Source organism: Thalassophryne amazonica, chromosome 17 (assembly GCF_902500255.1).
Source record: "Thalassophryne amazonica chromosome 17, fThaAma1.1, whole genome shotgun sequence".
NCBI lineage: Eukaryota > Metazoa > Chordata > Actinopteri > Batrachoidiformes > Batrachoididae > Thalassophryne > Thalassophryne amazonica.
This window is the reverse complement of record NC_047119.1, coordinates 28,109,579-28,128,378: the sequence shown is the minus strand read 5'-3', so window position 1 is coordinate 28,128,378 and position 18,800 is coordinate 28,109,579. Positions and strand designations below refer to the sequence as shown.

Genomic DNA, 18,800 nt, shown 5'->3' with positions numbered 1-18,800 from the left:
ATCTGGATTCGCCTTCTAAGAAAGGAAAGAGGCTTTCAACAGGGATTATTACTTCTAGTTCAGACTGTAAGACCATGTTTCCGCTTTTTGCTTCGCTGCCATGAAAGTAAAATACAGTCAGCACACAAAGCCCCACATTATTTCTATTTTACACATATTCAGTTTTTATTACACTAAAAAAGAAGAAAGCCTAAAGAAATTACTTTGGCTAGTAACACTCAAATGGATTTTTCTAAGTTAAATTAACAATTGGGCATACACATTACTTATTAAATTTGTTTGGATCAGCCTAATTAATTTGAGTACTCTCACTCTCTCTATTTTGTCACTGTGACCACAAAGCTTGAAAATAAAGGTTGTTAGGTTTCTTGTATTTAATATAAAAAGAGCAAATTGACCCATCCTGGGTTTGTGCATGATTCTGGAGCGCTCTTTGAAAGAATGTTTATACTGCAGAATGTTATATATATATATATATATATATATATATATATATGTGTATGTATGTATGTGTAAATTGAAGTTTAAATTGATGACTGATAATATGTCTTTATTTTTGTTACATTTTTCTATTAAATGTGGCATTTAAAGGATTAATTAACCAAAACAGACAAAGAAAAGTGTTATAACTGTACCAGTTTTACACTGAACAAACAGAATTGTTGGACCAACATAAAAGGTGCTTAAATGTGTAACACTAAAATTAATTATTTGATTCAAATTAAGTGAAAAAATTAAGCTTAATTCAGACAAACTTAATTCATTTGAGTATTATCAGTTGAAGCTGTTTTTAAAGGTGCTACTACAGTTTTTACCCCAGGCCATCAAATATGGCCATCGGGTGAAGGCATTTCGTCCATCTGTCTGTCCGTCTGTGCCAGTTGCATTGTGACATCAGTCTCTTCAAACCGCTTTGTTTTGTGTATTTATATATACATGTTTCTCATATATTATGTAAAAACTAGCGAGAAATAAACACTTCTAAAACTGAAAACGCTGTTTTTGTAACCTGATAACACCTCTGGAGTCATTTACAAGACATTTTCCAGACGTTAGCTTGCATGCTAACTTTCGCTAACTCAAAGCTATCTTCCTATGAAGTTAAATTTGTGTCATTAATAACTGCAAATGCACAGAGGGTGATCTACAACATGAACAAATGATAATTTAATAGGAACATGTACAAATTATATGTAAGACAACAGGATCTTAATAATTAATTAAAAAACTGCAAATTATAAAGAACACAATGCTCATAGGCTGAGGATATTTTTAACATTGCGTTATATTTTATCACACTCCCAGTGTATTTCCACACTGTATTTTGTGTCATTGAAACTATTCCTGTGACTGTGAAAAAGCTAGAAAATAAAGGTTAGGTTTGTTGTATTTATTTTAAGTAAGAAAATGGACCCATCCTGGGTTTGGGCACAATGTGTGGGGTGCCCCTTGAAAGAATGTGCACAGCAAAATCTTAAGAAAAAACAAACTCCAATTTTAAAATTTTAACAAATGACTCATGAATGTCTTCCTTTTAGTTACTTTTGTATATTTGATAATTGTTTCAGTTTCACACTGAAAAAGAGAATTATTGATATGGCATTTAAATGTTGCTCTTTTAGTGCAGCTTCTGTCTATGTACATTGATGCACAACAAAGTGATTTGAAGACACCTTAAGACTGTTTTCGAAGCTGTTTAAATCAGCTTTTTAAAAAACAGCAGGAAAATGAGCTAAATTCAGTATAATTTTATTGGGATGCAACTCACGTAATTATTAAGCAAAGTTCTAATATTGCGCTCCCATTATTTTATAATTATCTAAATCAAACATAAAATGTCTTGAATCCAGGTACATTAGATAATATGATTAGAAATGATTTAAAACTGTTGTACATCAAAGATAATACATTTAAATGTGCTAAGATAAATCAACCACTAAAAGCCAGAGTGAACCTTTTGAACTCTATTTAACTGCTATAAACAGTTTCCTCACGAGTGATTCATAAGAAATGCAGTTTTTATTTAAAGCTTCCAATTTTTGCCACAATGCTTTGCCTCCTTTTTCCTTTTCATTTTACTTAAAATCCATCTTTAGGTCAAATATTTTTTTCTAACAATTCAATATAATTAGTTCGATTAACTTATTTATGCTTTTAAGTTGCCTAACACAATTTTGTAGAACCCGTGGACAAAATAAATGCAACTAAAGTCAGTGTTTAATGTTTTGAGTGTGTGATTTACTACATGACTTCCTTTTTTCCCCATTTGTTTTCCAACACAATAATCTTATCTGCTATGAGTACTAGTTTGAAATAAATTTGCAGCACTATTTTTTGATTTTAAAATAGTAAGATAATTTTCATTAGTACAAATATGAATCATATTTTACTTCAACTAAACAGCATTGAGGAATTTTATGATAATTTTGATGCTTTGGGGTACAGAACAAAAAAAAATTGCTTGGAAGCTACTCAAAAAAATAGTTTCACGATAAATTGATGAATAAAAAGTCATTGTCAAGTAATAAAAATAAAAGTCTGAAGGTGGCACATGTGGTTATGTGACTGTAGCATGCAGTGGTTTGCTGTTAAACATGCTGGCACGGAGCCACAGCAGAGGTTATTTTTGGGGATGCTCAGGTGCCTGGGGCCCAGTCACAAGGCCCTTATAAAGAGGTGAGCTCTGCATGGGTGGAAAATGGGTTATCTACACTGTCGCTCCAACTCGCTTGCATCTACTCAACACCTTCCACCCCGCCTCTGTCAGAACTGACCCCGGCTTCCTAAAGCAACCCTTGACTTCCCAAATATGTCTGTAACACATTCGATTTTATATACCTACAGCAATTATTTAAAGGATTTTTACCATCAGTGTGCATCTGTGCTTCTGTCAAACGTTTTCATGCTCTCTGTCATCAGCTTTATATTATTGATGTACAGAAAAAGTCTGCCTGTATGATGATTAATGGGATTTGACTGTAAGACTGTCCTGAGATCAGTGAAGAGATGGAGACATGCACAAAATTCTCTACAAGTGTGATCGCACACAGTGTCAGACCTTTGACTGTGCACATCAAGTGTGTATGTCACTGCCAGTCAAGTGATATATGGTAGCTAACAATCTCTAGTTTGGATTCCTGATGAAAAATTAATTAATAATAAGAAGGAATATAATAAATAAAACCTATTTTCATAGTCACAGGAATAGTTTCAATGAAAAAGTAAACTGAAAAAATAACATTATTATATTTCTGTTAAGGTTATTATATTAAATAAAAACATTAAAATGAAAATTAGATTTGATATTTATTCAGATTTGATCACATATTCATTTTTGCCATTTCCCCCTGACATTCCCGTTGCTTTTTCTGCTTTTTGACAATTAAAAAAAATTGGAAACTTGACAATATGAGCATTGAGTTCGTACATTTCAAGAGAGTCTTTAGCTGGTGAAATGTAATATAGCATCTTAGAGTAAGTGATGTGTATGTTGTTCTTGTCTTGGGCTCTATAAATATGCATCTGTGTATGTTAGCAAGGTTGTTAAGAACATATACCATAATCCAATTTGAACCAAATATGCTATGCACAATGGACCTCTGGATAGGATGAAGTAATTTGATTTTGGCTGCGTTCGGTCAAAAGTCAAGGTCCAATTTCTGTCTCCACGCTACTGTTTACAGAAAACTGGCTAATTTCATAGAAATTCACTGGCTAATTTCATAGAAATTCATTCAGAATTGTTGTTTCATTTCCACATAGCATATATGTATGTAGCTGTAATGCTTTACATGATTATTCCTTCAAATTGTGATGTGTAAAAATTTACTGTTGGAGGGGGGCATGTTCCTCTGTTTCCCCTAGTTTCTACACCTATGCCTATTTATTAATTTTATCTTAAATATAACTAATATATTTCAGTCATTAATGTTGAAATACACATATTTCATTTGACATTGTCTAAGTGTGCGCTTTAAAAACCCCCACCTTATTACTAGATCTTTCCATTCTTCCCGCCTTCGTGAGGAATGTTTCGCCAGACTCTTTTCACTCCGTGCGAGCATTCTGTCTCTTTGTGGTTATACACTTCATTTGTCTTCTTGAGGATCAAAGAAGCACAGAAAAACTAAATGATCACTGGACGCTGAAGTAAAAGAGAATTTAAAACAAAATCTGGATAACAAGACGATGACGCTGTATAACACAATTCTTTGGAGAAATTGGCCAGTTGTTATTAGTTATTTGTATTTAAAACATGCTTTTAAAACTCATTTTCAGGCTTTCAGTTATTTTAAAAAATGTTCTATTTTGGTTATATACTAGTTATTTATTCTTTCTTAATATTATATTATTGTACTCTTATATTAGCTGCCTTTACATGGACAGTAATATTGTGATATTAGCCTGATTAAAACAATAGTCGAATAAAATGCTGCCATGTAATCAACATTTTCAGATTAATTTAACCTGAAAAACGTCTTAATCAGAGTATGATTGAGATAATTAGATATAATCAGTTAAGACATACAGAGTATTCTGATCTTCAACTAATTTTCAAATAAATTGTAAACGTTTATAAACCTTAATCAGATTATTATGTCCAGTTGGAATTTTCACAGCATCTTGCCAAACATAAGATGTAATGTGGCTGTGGAAATATGAATGGGATATTCTTAAAACAACACATGCTACTGTCAGCGGTCAGCGAAGCAAATTTTTTGGTTCAGCGGATTAGCTTTTCAGCTAACTTTGAAAACCATTGGTGCACCAAATAGCATCCACTAAATTTAGTTATGCTAATTTAAGTAGGCTAACATTTTTGTAGAATGATGTTTAGCCATGAAACTGCTGGAGTTTCTTTACTAATCCTTATTCAAAGGCAACGTTCATCACCTGGAGAAGGGGAGCAGGAGGTCAAGAGAGATTATTAAAATTATATTCCATGGTTATTTTTATTTGTCCTTATTTCTTATTTGTTTAATACTTTTTGGACCGTGAATACACTGTATGCTAAATGGAAAATACAGTTTATTTTACTGTTCATTTAACTATTTATATACATAATGACCATCATCTGCTTTTGGCATATTAAACCTTTTTGGGAACCTCCATGTTTAGGCTACAAAATATGAACATTTCAGCTCTTTAGATCTTTTTTAAGGCGTTTTATATACACCCCCCCCCCCCCCCCCCCCCCCCAAAAAAAAAAAAACACCAGGCTAAATTTATACAATTAAAGGTACCAGTTAGTGGTTATTTTAGCGTTTAGCAGCTAACACAGCTAACTTTTCAGTTTGCAGATTAGCAATCATTCAAGCTTTTAGGTTAGCTTGCCCACCACTGTACGAGTATATGTTCAACAAAATCTCTCCATACGAAATCAATTTTCTGATTTCCTTACAACCTTGTCAACTTATTGTGCACAAATTTCCATATAATCCAACAACATCATGTAAAAGTTTTGCATTTTACCCACTTCCTCTGTTTTATTATATATTTCTGCCTTTCACATGCGCCATTTTTCAAATGCCTTTACAGAAAAATAACTCAAACTAAAGTACACTTAATTAGCAAAAGATGGCGCTAGAGGCTCTTGTACCCGGTCATACCAGACTTGGGGTGAAAGCCTAAAACCTCCTGTGGTCATAACAGTCTAGACTTGGAGAGTTTTGGATGTTTGTGAGCCGAGTGGTAAAAATGATGACAAACTGATCAGTGTCGAAAATTTTGCTCCAAGATGTGACCAGTGAGATTATTTTAAGTGATATTATTTATGATCGAGTGACTGAAGGTGTCCTGATGTGGAGCCAGGTGTGAACACAACAGGGTATATTTACATCTGGGATTCTGAGGAATAGAAATGTGAAATACAGGAGGACCTTAAAGTACAGCAAAGTAGCAGCAGGAGAGGAGGGGTGTGTAATCTTTTCCATTAGGACAATGAGACTGGCTCAGGCCTATTTACCTCTAACTCTCTCTTCTCACATCAGATCCAGGATGGCACGTAAGGCCCGTGACCACTGCTGCCGCAGCATGGCGCCAAGGCGGCACGGGGTTTATTTGTCCTGATTGGAGTGCCGAGACCCCGGATATGTTGTGGAAGCGTGCAGTGACAGGGGCCAGACAGGAGGTGACCTTCTGGAGGAAGCTCAACCGATCCTATAGGCCGAGTAACTATCAATCAACACCTTGTGCCCCGCCCCCATATCAAACGAGCACTTCAGATAGGAAGATTAGACCCTTTTGCTACTTCTACTTTCTCAGAATGATTTCTTCTTAAATATTGCAGGTGACAATCCTGTCGCATTGTTTATTCATTAATTGAAAGCAGAAATAAAGTATTTAATTAGGTTGGATCCATTTGAATGGAATGATGTTGCTTCTTTCATTAGTGTGATGAGTCCATCAACATCTCCTGATCCATCAGTCATCATCTTTGCCAGCTAATTACAGAATGAGAGCCAGATAACTGGTGGACACGGTTATTTATCAGTCGTTTTAACCCCACTGTCATTTAGCAAGGACGCTTTCATTCCTCCCAACCAGCGGTAACAAGCAGATCAAGCTCTGGATTGATTTTCCTGCTCTGCCAGCTGTCCAGGTTCTAACCTGGATTTTGGACAAATGACCACTAGGTCAAGAACTCAGTTCCGCTGAGGGTAGAGGCTAAGGGCCCTGGACTGACCCCAGACTCACGCCACTATGTATGAATTCAGCCTTATAATGAGTTTGGACTGCTTTTGCTGTAATTTATTTATTTATTTATTGAAAATAACCTTAAGATTGTTGATGTTGACAGCGAAGAGAGCTGTATAGCCAATTTTCTGCATAAATATTGACATTTTGTCTCAGTTTATTTATTTATTTATTTATTTATTTTTTACAAATGTTTAAAGGTCACTGGAAGTTTTCCAGCATTATTGCACCACTGTACAAATTTTTTGGTACGTTTAATACATATAAAAGTTTTTAACAATCAACAAAAGCTCTTAAAAAAATCTTATATGTAAAAAAAAAAACGTTTAGGTATATTTCATTATAGTTTAACATTAGTTTTATACAGAGTAATCCTCACAGCTGTTTTTGTCATCATGTACCAGTTAGTACACCTACAAAGACACATAAAAACTGATATAACAATATGGTTTGTTCTTAATTAATTAAATTTTTTGTTCAAAAATAGATAAAAAAAAACAAAACTCTCATTTGATTTTTGTTGCAATCAGAATGTTTGGACATTTCAAATTCGATTTTTCTTTGGAAAGAGAAAAAGAGAGGACGTTTATAAAACAGCAGTGTGATTTAAAATTTGTGCCTAAAACCTTACAATCGTACAAACAGTATGTGGCCTATGAAATATGAAATGATCCTAATCTATGAACCACATAACTTTTTAACCTTTGACTGAGTAAATCGGTAGTTATACCTGTAATGAAATTGATATTTGTTATACGAGGACCTTCTGTTCTTCCGGACATCTTGGATTTGATTGGATTCACTTAATTACCTGAAGAAAAAAGTGTAACTACTCCTTTACATACATAAACAATTGTACCAGTCTGCCACCCATTTATGTGTTTTTGCTTCAACTTGTATTTTGCTTCTATACGTCAGCGTCATACCAAAGAAAAGCTGATGCACCATGTTACAGATGCAGTGACAGTGGAACAGGAAAAAGAGCTAAAGGTGCAAATTAACAAAGCTGTCAGTGGTTTCCTTGAAGTGAAGTGAACTTCCCGATAAGCAGAGTGGCTGGTGGAGGGAGACGGATGGACCGCTGAGCCATCTGGACCTCGTTCTGCATGAGCCGCGTGCTGTGAACCACAATGTAAAGTATCGACTCTAATTAGGCAAAAGAAAATGTTTCCCCATTATGTTTTATGTGCACCTGAAGTTAAAACTGCAACAAAGTTTCTGAAGGGGGAACTCAAGACTATATTTCACTGTATTTAATTGTTGATTCATGAAAAAGTTTATTTGTAAAATAGATTTTGTTTGTGTTTACTTCTCATTACAGTGGCAGCTCCAGAGATTTTGTAGGGGCCGGTGGGGCACTGATAATCATCAGTGGGGCAGTAACACTTTGTAACCAATGTGTAAATAGGCATTTTAAAGTAAATGTCAATACCTACTACTTACTGTACATGCTATTAATGCACATATAAAATATACAACAGAGAGAAATGACAGCAGTCAATGTTATTCAAAAATTATAATTTCTCTTTCGGAAAACTTTCAAGTAGAGCAACAGAAAAACTAACAAATGATGTAGCCAAGACAGTGGCTGCTCTCCTTTAGGTGACGCCATTCTCCTTTATTCATTCATCAGGTTGTGATTCCTGAATGGACAATGGAGTTGTTTGCCAAACAAATAATCTTGCTCAATCATGCTAGCATAATAAAGCAAACATTATCATCAAAATAAATAATGTTATCTTTCGTTATGACGAGTGGTGTCAGCTTAATTAGTAGATCTCAGTGGAGGTGCAAACAATGTCTAATTGGTTGTCTTGAACCTGAGGAGCTAAAGGAGGTCCATCAGTCAGAGAATATGAGACACTGAGACTAAAACCAGAGAATTTTAAAGTTCAAGTATAAATATTTTTGATGGGATTAGGGTGGGGCTTCTAATATTCTTAGTGCTAGGGCCAAAGTCATACTGAGTCCTACCCGAGAGTCAGCAGTACTTCAAAGTTACAAGAACCAATTTTAGAGTTTTGGTTATTACATGGTTTCAGTTATAGTGGCATGAAAAGGTTTTAGCGCAGTTGAGATTCTACAATTTAGATTTTTTTATGACATCAAAATTAGATTTTTTTTTTTTATTTTATTTTTTTTAGAAACATCATAGCAAATAGTGACCTAAAAAAAAAAAATCAGGTCTTTTTTGCTGTGACGATCATTCATCCATGTGCTACGTTTCATTAGTTTTGGCCAAAGGACGTTGGTGACATGGTGGCAAATGTTTTTACAGATGTACTTATACAGTGTTGTGCAAAAGACTGTAATCCCTTACATTTTACCCATTAGCAGTGATGGAAGCCATCAAGGCAAATGTGACAGCTTTGTTTTCTTCAGTGAAAATCCTTCTCTGCTGTATGCCATCATGAAGCACTTTTCTTCAATTTCCCTTGTTTTGGGCTTTGATATTTTTTATTTAATTCATGTCAAGTTGTACAGGATTATTTTGACTATGAGTTTAAAGTGCATAATTTTAGAAATGTTAATACAATGAAGCCTGACTTCTTTTGTTAAATCTGATGTCATAAATAATTAAACGTGCAAAAAGCTCAAAGGGTTACAAATGCTGGCACGGCAATGTGTGTGAGGATCCTGATGGATGATTACAGAAATAATGACAAATAAACATTTCCCTCTGCCCGTATTCATCTTTAGCAGCGAAAAGCGTTAAGTCTGACTCTTGAGGGCCCGCGTAGCTCATCTCCTGCAGGTAATCATTCTTTCATGAGCCTGTGAGTGTTCAGGAGCTCCCCTGCTGCTTCTGCCAACTATACAACCTGCTACACGTTAGGGAACATGACAGGTCAAGTCTCTCACCTCTACGATTTGGTAAGTCAGCCAAGTGGAGTCGAGGCAGGAGATGTTGTAACGATGTTGCTCAAAATCCACAGATACAATCTCCCTCTTGGAAAAAAATAGGCAATTGTTGAGTATATACAGTAGTGTTCAGAATAATAGTAATGCTATGTGACTAAAAAGATTAATCCAGGTTTGAGTATATTTCTTATTGTTACATGGGAAACAAGGTACCAGTAAATTCAATAGATTCTCACAAATCCAACAAGACCAAGCATTCATGATATGCACACTCTTAAGGCTATGAAATCGGGCTATTAGTAAAAAAAGGTAGAAAAGGGGGTGTTCACAATAATAGTAGTGTGGCATTCAGTCAGTGAGTTTGTCAATTTTGTGGAACAAACAGGTGTGAATCAGGTGTCCCCTATTTAAGGATGACGCCAGCACCTGTTGAACATGCTTTTTTCTTTGAAAGCCTGAGGAAAATGGGACATTCAAGACATTGTTCAGAAGAACAGCGTAATTTGATTAAAAAGTTGTTTGGAGAGGGGAAAACTTATGCACAGGTGCAAAAAAATTATAGGCTGTTTATCGACAATGATCTCCAATGCTTTAAAATGGACAAAAAAACAGAGACGCGTGGAAGAAAATGGAAAAAACCATCAAAATGGATAGAAGAATAACCAGAATGGCAAAGGCTCACCCACTGATCAGCTCCCGGATGATCAAAGACAGTCTGGAGTTACCTGTAAGTGCTGTGACAGTTAGAAGATGCCTGTGTGAAGCTAATTTATTTGCAAGAATCCCCCGCAAAGTCCCTCTGTTAAATAAAAGGCATGTGCAGAAGAGGTTACAATTTGCCAAAGAACACATCAACTGGCCTAAAGAGAAATGGAGGAATATTTTGTGGACTGATGAGAGTAAAATAGTTCTTTTTGGGTCCAAGGGCCGCAGACAGTTTGTGAGATGACCCCCAAACTCTGAATTCAAGCCACAGTTCACAATGAAGACAGTGAAGCATGGTGGTGCAAGCATCATGATATGGGCATGTTTCTCCTACTATGGTGTTGGGCCTATATATCGCATACCAGGTATCATGGATCAGTTTGAATATGTCAAAATACTTGAAGAGGTCATGTTGCCTTATGCTGAAGAAGACATGCCCTTGAAATGGGTGTTTCAACAAGACAATGACCCCAAGCACACTAGTAAATGAGCAAAATCTTGGTTCCAAACCAACAAAATTAATGCCTTGCAGATGTGAAGAAATCATGAAAAACTGTGGTTATACAACTAAATACTAGTTTAGTGATTCACAGGATTGCTAAAAAAGCAGTTTGACATAAGAGTTTTGAGTTTGTAGCGTCAACAGCAGATGCTACTATTATTGTGAACACCCCCTTTTCTACTTTTTTAACTAATAGCCCAGTTTCATAGCCTTAAGAGTGTGCATATCATGAATGCTTGGTCTTGTTGGATTTGTGAGAATCTACTGGTACCTTGTTTCTCATGTAACAACAAGAAATATACTCAAAACCTGGATTAATCTTTTTAGTCACATAGCACTACTATTATTCTGAACACTACTGTATGAGTCACATCAAAATCATATATAGCTAAAATTAGCACCCTAACCCTGGCATAATGTTCATAAAACAATTGTAGACCAGGTGTAGGAAGGTTTGTGCACAGTGTTGACTCTGCAAGCTACTACTAATTCTGTAGCCAAATCGATGGTTCCATTAAATATGTAACGTGTGTAGGGGAGAGCTGATGTGATATTGCACCAGGCCATACTCACTTCTGTTGTATTCGCAGTTTTAGAGTATCCCAGAATCCTTTGCACGCTGGGGAGGGACGCTTAATAATGGCTCAGCTTAATGTTAACTTTAACACTGAAATGCCATAGACATGTTAACATGTTAGCATCTGTCCCGTTTTTAAGTTATAAAATACATCTATCAACTGTTTCAGAAGACCATAACAGGTCGGTTTAACATAAAAAGGCAACTATTACTCATAGACATATGCTCATTAGGGTTTTAGTGGGGAAAAAATGAAGATAAAGCGAAATAAAACAAAGAACCAATGAAGCAGCAGATCGAAGATCGAAGCACTGCTTCATTGGTTCAAGGTTTAAAGCAAAAGCGCGCTGCAGAAATGGTTGATTATACAGACCCGCTGCAGGGTCTGTAATCAATGTAGAGAAATATCATTTTCCTGACAAACAACCCCAAAAACAACGGCCACTCTGAAGGATCGATAAGGGAATCATTAAGCAAAAAGGCTATTGATGTTGATGGATCGAATCATTTCTTAAGGATACCCGAAAAGAACTGGTTCCCAACACACAACCCTAACAGCAACACGCTTTTTTTTTTTATTTTTTTTTTTTTTTTATAAAACTACATTAAAGACTCAGTATTATCTTAGTTAAACACCCAAATACATATTTTGGTTGAACTCACCTCCATAACGACACAATGTTGAAAACAAGTTGCTTGTTGCTTGTCCACTCCACCACCTGCAAACGCTTCGGCCTCCCCAGCAAGAACGTGACTACACACGTTACATCATCACACTGCACCCAACACTTGTGGGTAGCCATCATCTTCACACACCAGGTGGTGACGGCTACAGACCGTGACATTCCTGAATGAATATCCACGAATGTGACAACGAGAATACTGTTTGGAATTTCATCCAGTTTGGTAATTTCATTTTTCCTCCAAAGCCAAACTCTTCCTGCACAGAGGTTGGTAGGCAGATCGTTTTCCCTTAAGAAGGGGAAGAAGCGTTGGAGGGTATTTGTAAAATGATGGTTACTGATAGCTGGGCATCGCCCATCTTTTCCCGTCAGGCCGTGTTGGGCGCGCCGGGCGCAGTGGCACAGCCCAGTATGGTTTGTCCAGATGAGATGCCTTTTGTTTACGACCTTCACCTTTTCCTTGGGAGGCCTCTTCAGCTTGCACACCTGAACACACAAAAGGTGAGCTTTGGAGAACGTGTGGCTCCTGTGTGAAAGAAATGAGCGAGAGAAAGTCTAAACTGCTACAAAATCTCCCACGTCTCTCCACCCCCTCCTCCAGATTTGACAGCGTGTTTGGCCGCGTTCCTCAGAGTATCCTGGATGACGAAGGTTCTCATTTGCTCACATCCCACAACAACTCACTGGACCTTCAAACTTGTACAGAGTCTCAGAGAACGCCTACAAGCAATACCTAAAATCCCGACCAAACCCTTCACCCGAGTCCATCAGGCGGGTCAAAACCACAGACCTGTCCGTTATAGCGGTCCACCCATTACTAGGTCTGTTGGATGAGAATGGCCTAAAGACCAGTGATGGTGAGGACGCTGTCATAGGAGTAATGCCATTTTATTTGGTTGTTTTAGGGTCAGGACTCGAGAAAACAGAACTGGAGCGCCTTCAAATAGTCGACGCCATCAGGGCTACAAATCGAAATCGGTGAGTTTGACAGTGATGCGTTAATCTTGTGTAGTTTCTGCTGCTCCGCAATAACACCAAAAAAATGCTGTCGTCCTTTCAGACCATCTTTGAAATCAATTCCAGCAATAAGACGGTGGCCAGTGAAGTCATGCGGGTCAAGCGTTCCAAGGACACGCGGTTAGTTGAAAAATTTACTAAACAGAGAGAGACCTGGTGGCAGAGAGCAAGCTGCAGCGCCGCGCCACCACCGAACAGGCTTCCACCCTCAGCACAGGCACAGTGGAGGACAATCCACAGGTGAGAAACTTGGACTCAAAGCCGGTGTCGCAGACTGAACGGTCCCCCCCTAAAAAATCGGTCCGCCCTACCTTCACTGTGCAGTGTCATTTGGGACCACAGCAGCACGTCTGAGACGGACTGTCTACACCCAAAGTTATCACATGGAATAATGTGATTACTAACCATCAGATGACAAAATAAAACTTCTTAATCATTCTAAAGTTAGTTTTAAGCAGAAATGAGGTGATAATCGGTGAATCGCTGCTGGCGCTCCGAAATGACGCATGCACAGTAAAAGCAGGTAGTCAACAGGATTTTTAGGGGGGGCTGTTCGGTCTGTGATACTGGCATCATAAAGAGGAATTACTGAAGGTAGGCAGCTTATGAACATTTTTGATTGCTGTGAATACTGAGAGCAAAACCAAGAGGAAGAAGCTTCACCTGAAACGCTCCAGATATGTAACCAAAAATGGAACGAAGATAATCTACTGATTCATTAAAGACCTGCAAACAAACATTTGGAGAGTATATAGGAATTTCCCTGTCAGTTTGTCCATATAAGCACAAATTCTCCAAAACTATTCGGTGGATGTCTGTGAACAGTGGTAGCACACCATGTGAAGATGTGCATGAAGGAAAAAGATTCTGGTTCATCCTCTTCACTGGGGAAAAAAACATGAAACTTTTGGTGGTGGGAGTAGAATGTAAAAGAACATGAGCTAACATTTCTAATGGACAGTGTGGGCTTTGGAACAGTAGCTTAGTGGTTAGCACTTTGCCTCACAGCAAGAAGATCATGGGATCGATACCCACCTGTGGCCTTTCTGTGGAGTTTGCATGTTCTCTCCGTGTTTGCGTCGGTTCTCTCCGGGTGCTCCAGCTTCTCCCAAATCCAATTCCACACAGGTTAGGTGGACTGGAAACTTTTAAATTGTCCGTAGGTGTGCGTGCAGGTGTGAATGTGTTTGTCTGTATTTGGCTCTGCGACAGACTGGCGTCGTGGCCAGGGTGTACACCGTCTCACCCTGTGACTGTTGGGATAGGCTCCAGCCCCCTGAAACCCTTGATTGAAGTAAGCGGTTGAACAGTGTCGGCTTTGTTTTGGTTTAGTCTGTACGTTCCATCGGTGCTGTAATTTAATATTTTTACATTTATTGACCCAACATTTTAATGGTAATTTTGTCGTCTGTTGATAATGGTGTCATTCCAATCCATTCCACCAGGGGGTGTTTTCAAAGGTTGTAGGTGGGAAGAAGAGAGGCCTGCAGGAAGATGGAGAAGCCCGACCGCTGAGCAAGAAAAGCCGACAGACAGGCAGAGATGAGGAGTTCTACATCCCCTACAGACCCAAAGACTTTAACTCTGAGAGAGGGTGTGTGAACACACCAACCACTTTTGAATGAAAATCAGACCTGATTAAAATATATATCATATCTGTTTTATTTGTTTTTTTTTGTTTGTTTTTTTTAGGTTAAGTCTGGGAGGAGAGGGCAGTAGTTTTGAGCAGCAGGCTTCTTCGGCTGTTCTGGACCTGATGGGAGACGAGGGAGAGCAGTTCAGCCAGCACACAAAAATGATGAAATGGTGAAAATTTGCTTCTCCCTTACGTTGTAATAAAAACACTCTTCCTCTCATACATTTGACATTTCATTCTGTTCACATTTTTTGCCTTTTTTATTTTTAGGGACCGCAAGAGGAAGCGTTTTGTGAGAGAGACAGGAAATGAAGACCAAAAGAAGAAGATAAAAACAGAGAGTGGTCAGGTGGTCAGCAGGAAAAGCCAAAAGAAGAAGTTGTATCCTTTGAACATATTTGCGTTCCGTCAGGTGTATGATTTTAATCACCATTTTGTCACTTTTTTTTTTTTTTTACCAAATTTGGCATTGGGTAGGTTTCATTTTAGTTCTGGCCACCAGGGGGCATAGTCTCTGAAACGTGTATGCAGACAAAAAAGACTTCTTGTATTGTAGTGCAGCAGATAGAATCCTACAGATGGTGATACAAGCACCAAAATTGGCAAAAGCACACCTTAGATCTTACTCTTTTGAAAAAAAAAAACGAGCCACTTGACTTTTCAATAGGCGGCCACGTAGAGGTCAATTGAAGAATTACATAGGGATCAAAATATAAAAATGCTCCAGTCATATTGAAAATTATACCACATTATTTGTCTGATTTGTAAAGATTCCAAAATGTATAGTTTGGACTGTCTATGACTGAATTCTACAGAGTTATGGGGTAAAAACAACAAGAATGGTGACAAAGTTCAGTTTCAGTTTGTACAGGGGTCAAAAGTTAAAGTTGCTCCAATTTTGTTCAAAGGTGAAGCTAATTATTGGTTGAGTTAATAGGGTTTCAAAAAGGAATAGTTTGCACCATGTATCATGCTTAGTTCACGTTACAGGGTAACATATGTTACATGTCATAGAATTCAATGGACATCAACATCATTTGACCTTTACTTTAGAGACCAAGCATTCAACACAGTCAAAACTATTCCATTTATTAATCCAAGAAGCTCAATCAATAATTTGCACCATTTTTTACTAAAATTGGAGCAACTTTAACTTTTGACCCCTGTATAAACTGAAATTGACCTTTGTCACCATTCTTAAGGTTTTTACCCCATAACTCCATAACATTCAGTCATAGATAGTCCAAACCTAAACCTTTTTGGAATCTTTATGATCAGACAAGTAATGTGGGATAGTTCTCAATATGATTGGAGCATTTTTATATTTTAACCCCTGTGTAATTCTTCAATTGACCCCTACGTGGCCGCCTATTGAAAATTCACGTGGCCTGTCGGTTTTTTTCAAAAGAGCAATGTCTAAGAAGAATTTGTGCTGCATTTGGTGCTTATATCACCATGTGATGTATTGTTCAGTTATTTGCTGCACAATTAAGATGAAGCTCAGCACAAGGTCCCCTCAGTAAGATTTTGGGCAAGTTCAGCTTTGGGTGGGTTTCAGTTCTAATTGTGGCCACCAGGGGTCATGATAAAGCCATAAGGACTTCATGTATTTAAGGCCTTCCTTTGCAAGTTTGAGGTTGGGTTGCAGGTCAGGGTGAGTATTTGTGTCTTTCTTGTAAATGCCATATTGAGTTGTTGTGACTTTAACGGAGTGTCAGCTATGAGGAGTGGAAGAAAAAATACAAGGTTGAGGACGGAGGATCAGATGAAGAAGAGAGGAGGGAGGAGGAGGGGTGCAGGAGGTAGGGGCGCGTCTTCAATCTCAAATTTAAAGTCACATGTCAAACTAGCGCTAGCTGATGTGGTCACAAAGCTAACGAGGTCACTTTTCTCAGGTCGCGGGCACGGCCGGCGAGGCCGTCCCTTCCAGAGCCCAGCAGGGTCCCAGCAGGCGCCCGATGGTCGGCGAGTGCGCTCAGAGCTGAAGAGCAGCGCGCAGATTCTGAAGCAGCGTAAAAAACAACAGAAACAGAAATTCCTTCAGAGCGGCGGCTTTAAGAAGCTCCGCGCCAAAAACAAAAGTGGCTCAGCGAAATGAAGAAGTCCGGATTTGGACGGGGCAGTCAAAAGAAAGGCAAGATGAGGAAACGACTGTGAGGACAGACTACGAATGCAGAAGGATGCGAGTGTGAAAGTGTGATGGTGAAAGGCACTCATAAGGAACGACAAATGACCGATGCCAATATTCACCTGCAGGGTTTTCCGCGCCTTTAACACTTTGAAAGACTAGATGAGGAAAACGTTATTAGACTTCACCTTAATCTTGTTTCCTTTGGTGTGAATATTACTGAGTTTGCTTCTGTTGTCTGTAAACCTTTGAGTATGGAAAAATGTTTCTACCCATTAAATGATCCCAAAATACAAGAGACAAGTGTTTATGATGTCATATACAGCTCAGCACTACTGTGCACAGCTTTCCTGAATGGAAATGAATTATGTTTGCAGTTTAAAAGAAAATTAGCCTTATCATGGATATTTTAATTAATAACTGTAATCAGGCTGTAGACCTTCATCCTGACTGCAGGTCCAGTTTAGACCAAAGGCTGGTGCTAAAAACTGTGCACATCTACTGTTTGCTGTTCAACAGTGACTCCTACTGGGCTGAACTGGAATAAACTTGCAACATTTTAGAAGCTTTCTTGGTCATCCATTATTAAACTTGATCCCTAAATCCAATCATTTTTGTTATTATTATTAAATCAAACCTCCTCCAAACCTTTGCAAGTTTTCATGTCCATGGGGAATTCTTTCTATTGGGGTTTCAAAATATATAGATTATTTTTGCAAATGTACCAAAAACATTTAAATATTGTTGATGGTTGGTTGTAGGTTGATTGAAATTTGATATACTTCTGGGAAATTTAAGCCACAAGAAGACAGTGTACTGTATCTGAATCTGTAGAGTAAACACCCACTTAAAATGTCAAAGGTCACAGAGTTAAAAAATGGTTCTCTCTAAAATGTGACCAACCTCAAAATTGAATGAAAGTACATTTGAATAAATAATGATTCTTTTTTCCTCACTTCCTTTGCACATTTACCTTGAAGAAAAAAAAAAATCAATGTGCTGCCCACTTTTGGTGTAAAACTAGTACTACAATGGCTTCATTAGTTAGTAAAAAGAATGTCACAAAAGCTTTCAAACATACTGCAGTACAGCAGGTCAAACTAAATCTGATTTAAAAAAAAAAAACCTGGAAAGCAGTAATTTTGCATTTGTTTATTTTATATATATACAAACCTATGGAGTCACAATCTGAAGGCAAGATGTAAAAATATAACAATGCTAAAATATCCTGGCTCTATGAGTGTGTACTTTTTAACGGCGTGTGTGTGCGCATACATGAGCTTTGAAAAGACCGGAAGTTACATTTGACTGCGTGTGATGCGCATGCATGTTGACATCTGCGAGATGTCTTGTAAATCACTCAAAAGGTGTTAACAGGTTACAAAACCGCTTTGTTATTTTTCTCTTTTACATAATGTATGAGAAACATGTTAGATTTACACAGAAACAGTGGTTTCGGAGCAGATTCCGCCACGTTGGATTAGCAACCAGAATCATCCCCCCCATCTTGAAACTTGTTTCTACCAGAAAAACAACGAACAACAAAAATGACAATGAAATGATATGGCAGCACCCCCCCCCTCCAAATTATGAGTCTTGTCAACATTTTGAATTTCAAAATCATTATTGTGAAGTAAAATTGGTGATTTCTAACTAGTAATTTAAGGTAAGAGATACTAATAAATTTGAAGTCATAATTTTATTTTTTATGTCAAAACCATGACTTAGGATGTCATAAGGGACTTTTTAAACTTTTTTTTTTTTTTTAACAGAATTTCTACTTGGTATCCTATGATTTAGAAAATTGAAATGTAATTTTTTTTTTTATTTCGTTATTTAGATTTTTATTTTTTGGTCAGGTTTCCAGTATTTTCGATGTCAGCACAAAGTTTGATTAAAGGCTGATTTTGGCTGTGTTTGCTGTGAAACAAATGGGTGACTTGTCCCTTTGCATTTGGCATCCATTTACTTTTATTGCTGTATTTACTATTACA

General features: G+C 37.5%; 1 protein-coding gene and 1 pseudogene across 1 annotated transcript in view; both read left to right on the top strand.

The window, feature by feature from the left end:
• Positions 1-8,482, top strand: part of ddx54 (DEAD (Asp-Glu-Ala-Asp) box polypeptide 54) — a 31,468-nt gene extending 22,986 nt beyond the window's left edge. Inside the window, exon 21 of the mRNA XM_034192466.1 lies at positions 8,470-8,482. Coding sequence (XP_034048357.1) covers positions 8,470-8,472 — 3 coding nt within the window. The 3' untranslated portion in view covers positions 8,473-8,482. The remainder of the gene's footprint in view (positions 1-8,469) is intronic.
• A 3,873-nt stretch (positions 8,483-12,355) lies between these two features.
• Positions 12,356-16,917, top strand: LOC117530079 (annotated as a pseudogene).
• The last annotated feature ends 1,883 nt before the right edge of the window (positions 16,918-18,800 follow it).